Consider the following 8,998-nt stretch of genomic DNA (forward strand, 5'->3'; position numbering starts at 1 on the left):
TAGCTTGTGTCTCCTTAAGATATCAAAAATATTCTTGAGGTCATTAATATGCTCGGACTCTACCTTGCTCTTTACCACCATATCATCAATATAAATCTCAATGTTTTTTCCTAACTATGGCTCAAACATCTTGGTCATCATCCTTTGATAGGTAGCACCTGCATTTTTCAAATCAAAAGGCATCACTTTGTAATGGTAATTCCCAATAGGAATGACAAAAGCTATCCTCTCTTGATTGTCCAGAGCTAAAGGTATCTGATGGTATCCTTGAAAGACATCCAAAAAGCTCATCCGAGGCTAGCCTACAGTAGCATCCACTAGCTGGTCAATCTGAGGCATGAGGAAATGGTTTTTTAGATATACTTTGTTCAAATCTGTAAAGTCCACACATATCCACCACTTTCCATTTTTCTTCTTCACAACCACAGTGTTGGCCAACCATTCAGGGTAAAACACTTCTTTAATAGCCCCAGCTTACTTAAGCTTTACCGCCTCGTCTTTGACAGCGTTAGAATGATCCTTAGATGAGTGCCGAAGTGGTTACTTTCTAGGGATGACAGATGGATTAACGTTCAAACGATGGTAGATGAAACTCACATCCACCCCCGGAGCTTCATAAGCATTCCAAGCAAATACATCAACGTTCCTCTTGAGAAATTCCACCAAATCCTCCTTCTCTTGAGGTGGTAGCTGAGCTCCAACTTGAAAAAACTTCTCTGGATCATCACCTACAGCAAATTTCTCTAAATCTTCACATTTGGCCTTTTCAACTGGCCCCTTCATATGTAATACTGGAGATTTTGATTGCTATAAGCCTCCCTCAGTAAAGGCCAAGGACTCAGTCGCAGGCTGATGCAAAATTACAGACACAAGGCACTACCTAGCTACAGACTGACTCTCTACCAGCTCCTCAATCTGATCCCCTGATGGATACTTCACTTTCTGATGCAAAGTTGAAGAAACAGCCCCTAGGGTATGAGACCACACAATGGCCATATAGGGGGAGTATGCATTCACCACAATGAAGTCCACTTCAACTACCTCTGATCTTGCCTGTATGGGTAACCTAATCTGGCCCTTTGGGATGACAACTTTCCCATAAAAACTTACTAAAGGTGAATCATAGGCTGTCAGGTTTTCAGACTTTAAGTTAAGCCCTTTGTACAAGTCATGGTACATGATCTCTGTACAATTGCCCTGGTCTACCATTACTCTCTTCACATCATACCTCATATTCTGAGAATGACCACCAAAGCGTCATCATGCGGTTGGATGGTTCCAATCTTGTCTTCATCTGAGAAACCCAGTGATGGTCGAACCTCCATCCTAGCTCTCTTCAACTCAGAGTTAGAATCCTCGGCTGGTAGCCTAGCTACAGACATCACCCTAGAAGGGTGAGAATCAGTTCTCCCAGGTGCAGCAAAAATGACATTGATTGTATCTAACGAGAGCCTTGAAGGAGCATTCCCCTAAGCCCCTGACCTTGATTAGTCCCCTTGTCCGTTGGGCCGGTACAGAAATTGTTGCAACCTTCCCTCTTTGACCAGTTGATCCAGATGGTTCCATAGTGTTTTACAATCCTCGGTGGTATGTCCCCGCTCTTGGTGGTACTGGCAATGAAGGCTTTGGTTATGCCTTAAAGGGTCTCTACTCATATTGTTCGGCCATTTGAAGTATGGCTCGTTCTTAATCTTCTCCAAAACTTGATGCACCAGTTCTCGAAACACAATGTTAACCACTTGAAAAGCTACAGATTCAGACTGTCAAGCAAAATCCCTCCGGGGTCTATTATTGTTGTAGCGGTCTGACCTGAAATTCCTCATCTCCTGAGGGATAACATTGCCCTTTTCCTTGCCTTACTACTGGTCTTCCTCAACCCTCTTATACTTATCAATCCGATCCATGAGTTGGCGTATACTAGTAACATGTTTCCCAGTCAAAGACTTCCTTAAGCCATGCTCAGCAGGTAGGCTGAGTTTGAAAGTGCTGATAGCTACATCGTCAAAATCACCATCTGTCTCATTAACATCTCTCAATATCTGTCCTAATATATTTTCAGGGTTTCTCCTTCTCTTATGGACAAAGACAACAAGGAAGCTAAAGGCCGAGGAACCCTGCTGTACGTAATAAAGCGGGATCCAAACGCCCGAGTGAGTTCCTTGAAGGAATCAATTGAACCTGTCCTCAGACAATTAAACCACCTCATCACCACAGGCCCCAAGCTGGATGGAAATACCTTGCACATCAAGGCCTCGTTCTTAGAGTGCACAGCCATCCTTTAATTGAAGTGGCTAACATGCTCCACAGGGTCTTTTCTACCGCTGTACGTGGTGAATGTGGGCTGAGTGAACCGTCGAGGAAGTCTCCCTCCCTCAATCCAGCGCGTGAAAGGTGACTTGGAAATTTGATTGAGTGCTTTACTCGTAGTATCATTTCCCAGGCCTCCCGAAGATGTATTTCTATTTCTACACTCATAATGATAGTCCTCATCATATGAGAAAGACTCGCTAAGAAGAGTCCTTGATCTGCGCCTATAGCTGCCATCCTCTTCACCATCAAAAAAGAAATCAGAATTGGATGGAGCTCGCTTTCACTGTTCATGGTGTAAGCTTCTCTTCAGGTGATCAATCTCCTTCTGCATGGCTTTGGTATTTTTCTCTTGGGAGAGATGGCTACCACCCCAAGAATGGCTCCTACTAGTATGAGTAGTATGTACACTCCCCTCTCAATCCCTTCTCCGTTCGAGATCACGAAAGTGATCTTGGCATTGAGACCCCATGGACTCAGCCTGGTTTGAATCTAAACCTACTATTGTTAAACATTGAACTCACTATAACACTAGTAATTCCCACAGACGACGCCAATTGTAAAGACCAAATTCGAGTCCCTAGCCCAACAGGTGGATGGACTTAGGCCTAAAAATCCCAAAACAATGAATTTGTAGAGAATGTGTTAGAAAACTGGGCTTTAATGAATCAGACAAACACTAAAATAGATTTAGATGACAAGAAAATGTAAACAGACAAGTTTATGCTGAAGAAAATCGTCATCGGTAAAGTCCAAGGAGATCTGTTCTTGTATATTTCTTTTAGGTTTGATTACAAAGTCAATTCTTGATACTACAATATTTTTCTCTTAGTTTCTCGATCACCCTCTCCCATTGCCTCTTCCTTCTTTTATACTCTCTTCTCCTTTCATCTTTTTCCTCCACATGCATGCTAGATGGCTAGTCTTGATGCTTGTCTCATTAGCGCCTCCCATAAGTCTTCATGTAGTAGTTGTAAGGCTAAAAATCACTGTTTAGGTATCACTTCCACATTAATGCAACCAGAGAGTTAGCTGTAATGCATTTAATGCGATGGTAGCAGCTTTCTCCTTAGATATTTTAGGACTCTTCCTTGTCTGATGTCTCTACAATACTTATTCATACCAATAGAACTTCCTTGAACGTTACCTTGGGCAACAAGCCATCTCTTTGGACGTCGGCTTTGGCTAGCCGAGGATGCATTTATCCTTGGCCTACCCTCTTGAGCCCTTATGACCAAAACTAACCTCTTTATTTAATAACACAATCCCTTCTAACCAGGATTTCCCTTCCTCAGACAACCTTTTGTCCTCGGCCTGGGCCATATGCCCAAAATGTAAATAGGTAATGAACCCCTAAGCCCAATACCCCTACAGGTCTTATCCTAGGGAATTATTAGTGGCAAAAAGTAAAGAAAATATATATGGTAAATATGTGGATTTTTGTGTTGAGATAATAGTGGAAAATTATGGAATATTTTTAATAGTCTATCTTTTGATCGGGTACGATTATAAGTTTTTTTTTAAATTATTTGATTATTTAGTATAGTGCTTGAAAATTGTTTAGGTAATATCTAAGGATTTTAGAGAAAGTGTTATGGAGAAGTTCTTTGTGGTGAGCTAACTAAGATAAGTAACCTTATCTTAATTGGTTTTATTTTACTTGTACTATTGTATTTTAACTACAGAAAATTGTTTATAATTGTTACAATTCTATTTAATTGTTTTAGCTACATTGATTTAAAGTAAAGAATAAAGAATTGTCACAAATATATTGAGTACTGAATATATAATTATATATATATATATATATGTATTTTGAATGAAATATATTTTTGTTTGAACTATGATTTGATATATTTGATTTTAGACAATCTGACGCTCAGTCACAGGGATATAGTGTGACCATAGTCATAAAGATTGTTAAGAATATGAATTATGTTGAATATTTGAATTGTTTAAAGTCTTTGAAACTGCTTATGTGTTTTTGGAACTTATTGTAAATTATAGCTTTGATATATGGGTTGGGTTCAAGTTACACCTGGTATAATTCTAAGTAATGTTACACCACTCTTTATTTTTTAATAGGATGCCAATTTTGACAAATCTACCGTTGGATTACATTATCTTCGTATATTCTCCATGCTTGCAAAATTTCAAGGTAATCGAATATCAATAGTCATGTCATCAATTAATTGTTTAAATTCAAGTGTTTGTAGTTTAAAATAACACATAAAAAAAAATGTGTTTATGGATGAAATGGTAAATAACATCCAATTGGCATGAAAATTGGCATGCGTGTTAAAAACATATAGAACATGTAATCCAACGGTAAGATTTTCAAAATATAAATTCAATAATAACAAGTTATTGGGTGGTATAACACTGCTTAGAGGGATAAAATAGGTAATTAATTTTTTTTCTAACTATCTAGTTAATAGTTAAGATTTTGAAACTATATTTTTTACTAGCATTTCAAGTCTAAGAGACTCGATTTAGGGTCTATAAATCGAGTTTTTGTGACTCGATTTTCATGAGTTGTTCACGTTTGATGTGGCAATTTTTTCCACGTGATTACATGGAAATCGAGTATCTAAGACTCGATGTACAAAGCAAAAGAAAAAAAAAATTAAGTCTCTAGTCTCTCAGCCATTCCCAGAAATACCAAAAAAAAAAAAAAAATCCAAGAACAGCACAATCAAATCAACCAATACAAAATGTAGGGTCAATTTTTGTAGCCCTAGCCCAAAGGATATGGGTTAAAGGCCCAACGAATCCAGAATAATGAATTTGTAGAGAGTGGATCGAAGGTTTAGGCGCTGGCCAGCGTTCACGAAGCATGAACTCTTTTCTCTTTTATTGAAAAAATACTTAGAACAGTCTACAACTGGGGGATGCTCCTCGGCCCATGGCCGAGGAGGCTCTTCTCCCTCTCTCCCCCAAAACCTCCAAAAATCCCCTTTACATTTTGCTCACCCCTCTTATATATCCCCCTCTTCCTCCTCTTATTGGTCATCTATTGGCCTTCCACCTAACCGTCTATCCCATCAAAGGTCATATCCGTGCTCAAGTAGTTCACCCTGATCGATGTTGCCCTGCCAAGGGGTTACATCCTCATTAATGCGGCCAGAAGGGTTAGGTGAGCTTATTCAATGCAGAGGTGACAGTTCGCCTAGGGCTTGCCCCTTCTTCGTACTGAGGTCTCGGACGACCGAGGATGGGGTCATCCTCGGACCCATCATGCGTCCTCGGCGAGGGCCATTTGGGCCTGGGTTGAAGTGGGCCGAGGCCACCCGATTTTCTGGCCCCACAATAGCCCCTCAAAATCTTGCTGCACGCATCCTCGGGCGGGGAGAAGGATTTTGACATCCTTAGCCTTATCCCCCCCCCCACCCCTCGTCAGTGCTAGGGTCCATTCACCTGCCAAAGACACGTCGCTGACGTTTCGGAGCACGTAACGTGCCCATCATTAAATTCAGGCGGCTCTGTGTTTTCCACGTCTAATGAGGCGTTACCCATCCAACGGTGGAGATTTGTCTTGCATTTATGGGCGGGAAAACCCGCATGGTCCCTCGAATTGGGGTATAAATACCTGTACGAACCGCTTCTCCCTGTTCCTTATTTGTAGTCAAGAATATTCATGCGCCCCTCCTGAGTTCAGCCACACCCTCACTAGCACCTCCAGCACAAAAGCCTATCCGAGGAGCCCTTCCTCTTTCCAGTAAGTCGCTCTGTCTCTCTTTGACCTATCTTTCTCTTTACCCTTTTTTCTGCTTCGCCTGTTTTCTCTTAGTTCTTTTAGGCGTCAACTGGGATGAGTAGGTTTAAGAAATACGTAGATACTGTGGAGGCGATGGAGAAATTCATCACCGACCGCAGAATTCCCGGCAATGTAGGCCTGAAATATTATAAGGATGGGGAGTGGCGCATACACAGGCAGGAGGGCGAGGTGGTGATTCCCATAGTCACCTTCCTTGAAGGGGGGATGACGATCCCCATGGGGCCGGTGATGAGGGATTACCTCATGCACTTCCAGTTGGCCCCCACCCAGTGTGGGATAAACGTCTTTAGGATTCTGGGCTGTGTGGATGCCCTGAACGAGAAGATGGGGCTAAGGTTGACCCACCACGACGTGAATTGGTGTTACAACCTTCAGCTTCTTAAGGGCAAGTCGTATTACCTGAAGACGAGAGACGACAGGGTGCGGCTCATTCAGTGCCTCCCCGAGTCCAGCAAGGGGTTCTACGAGGATTTCCTCATCATGTCAGGGGAGTGACACGATGGACTTCACTGCCCAACAACAGAGGGAATACCAGGTGGGGCAGTAGGAGACAGCTAGGGTTTCAAGTTCTTGTCTTTTTTCTTTCCTTTTTACTAACGTGGTGGTGCTTTCCGTTTGCAGACCCACACGCCTTTCAGCGTCACTTCCATCTAGTCAACCAGGAAGATTTGCAAAAGGTGCTGAGGGCGTCGGTGTATATAAATGAGGACAACAACCAGGTTAGGGCCGCCCACATAATTTTGGGTTATAAACCTACCCAGAAATCGTTCCTGGTTCCGAAGCACGTCATCCTCGTCGGCGATCCTCGGCTTCAGAGGATTACCGTGACCGAGGACGGATTTTCGTTCCCCGAGGAGCCCTCTGACCAGGAAGCTGTCACAATAGCCATCCCCTCCTCTTCCCAACTGTTCCCTGAGGCAGCCGAGGAAGCTCCAGTGGGGGAAGGGGACGCGTTTGACGTTTTTGCCCAGCTTGATCAGTTCGAGGACCCTCCCGGAGACTTGAGTGATCCCAATCTGACCAAAGCAGACCTCCTTGCTTCAGAAGCCACTCCTCGGCAGTCAATGGGTTACAAGAGGAAGCCCACCACCAACTTGCTAGACCTAATTGAGGGCCAGCCGGGGGAGTCCCAACAGAAACCTCCTACTCCACCTCCGAAGGCTAGGTCGACTTCCGCTCGGCAGAAGCTCCCTCCTTCTCCTTCTCAGACGCGCTCGCCCTCTGGGTCCGTGACTGCTGGCCCCAAGAAGAAGAAGGATAAGGGTAAAAGGATCGTGGAGGATAGGACGGTGTCCTCGCAGGAGGAGGAAACTACTCTGCGGTCATCCAAGCAGCTTAAGATAGGCGACCAGAGCCAGGAGAGGCAGGTCGTTGACACCACCTCTTCCGAGGTCCAGGCCTAGCTCCCAGCCCCGATGCTCCGTGGGGAGCCCTTGAGGGATAACGCCTCCCTCAAGGACTTCAATGAGGGTGAAGGTGCACGCGTGGCTGATGCGCTAGAGAGGAGCCTGCTACTCCCGGCGGACATGGCTGAGCTTAACACTTTGACGAGCGAGCAGGTCTTCCTCAGCCTTAAGCGATATGTGGGGATGGTAAGCGCTGTAACCTCGACTCTTCTCCCACTCTTTTTCTTTTATTGGGCTTATAGCACATTGGTTATTCTGGCAGGCTGTCCAAGCTATCTTTATGTTGGAGGGGGCGGCAAACGACCAGAAGGAGACCCTCAAACGGGAGCATGACTGGCGCTTTCAAGCTACTCGGACTCTAAAGAGTTCCGAGGTTGACCTCGCCAAGGCCCGAGAGGATTTGAAGGCGGTGACCAGGGAGCGGGATAATGCCCTGTCCGGTCTTGAGGGTGCCCAGAACCAGGCCAATAAGCAAACGAAGCGCCTGGGCGAGGCGCAGGACCAATTACAGATCGCGAGGGATCTGATCGCTGATCTGCAGACTAAGGTGACAAAGGCCGAGGGGGCCCAGAGGGGGGTAGAATGGGCCAGAGACCAGGCTCAGCGAGCTAAGGACGAGGCTGACCATGGCAGGGAGATGGCCGAGCGCGCCAAGGAGGAGGCTGAGACCGCAGCTTATGCTGATGGGATGGCTTCGGTAGAGGCCGCCTACAAGGCTCAAGTCCCGGGGGTGTGTAGGCGATATTGTTCCCAGGTCTGGGCTGAGACCCTCAAACAAGCTGGGGTGGAGGCCACGTCCGACCTATGGAAGGCAGAGAATGTGTACTACCCCCCCGCTATCCGTGAGGCCGTCCCTAAGGACCCTAAGGTTGGAGAGATTGTTGAAGAGGTGCGGGCAGCTGAACTGGGGGAGTATGCTGGTGAGGAGGTGCCCCAAGGGATAGTGGAGATCCCTTCCGATGATCCAACCCCCACCACTGAGGAAGCAGCTGCTCTCACCGTACCCCCGCAGGCCGTCCCCTTAGGCCAGGGTTCGGAAGGGTCAGGGGTTGCCCTTGTCCAACCTGAGCAAAAAGAGTAGGCTCCTCGGCGTCTCGGCCTGTTCAACTTTCACTTTGTCATTTCATTTTGTTGTGCTTCTCTTCTGTGTACTGTGGCTCCTACCATGCAATTTTTACGAACTCATTGTTGTAATGCCAATTTAATCTTCCTTTATTTGAATTGCTTATTTGTGTACGCGCTGCCTGTTTTTCCTTTTTTCCTTAGATTTGTACGATTTTAGCTTGAATTGTATGTCGGCCAATCACGCCAGTAACGATGATAAGGAGAGAGAACGTATGCATGGGCAGCTCCCTTGCGTCTCAAGGGCTAGGTGGGGCTTGGTCCTTTCCTAACTTGGGATATTTTGTAGTTAGCCTCCCTGTAGGCCTGAGTCCAAGGGCCATGCGATGCCCCTGTTCTGCTCGGCACCCTAGTCTAATTGAGCGGTTAGTTTCCCCATAGGACT

General features: G+C 45.3%; 1 protein-coding gene across 1 annotated transcript; it reads left to right on the forward strand.

The window, feature by feature from the left end:
• The first annotated feature begins 7,500 nt into the window (after positions 1–7,500).
• Positions 7,501–8,572, forward strand: LOC136071291 (uncharacterized). Its single transcript, XM_065782379.1, has 2 exons — positions 7,501–7,677; positions 7,754–8,572. The coding sequence occupies exons 1-2, from the start codon at positions 7,501–7,503 to the stop codon at positions 8,570–8,572; spliced, it is 996 nt and encodes a 331-aa protein (XP_065638451.1).
• Positions 8,573–8,998: the final 426 nt, after the last annotated feature.

This window comes from Quercus suber, unplaced genomic scaffold (genome assembly GCF_002906115.3).
Source record: "Quercus suber isolate HL8 unplaced genomic scaffold, Cork oak 2.0 scaffold_299, whole genome shotgun sequence".
In the NCBI taxonomy this organism is placed as follows: Eukaryota; Viridiplantae; Streptophyta; class Magnoliopsida; order Fagales; family Fagaceae; genus Quercus; species Quercus suber.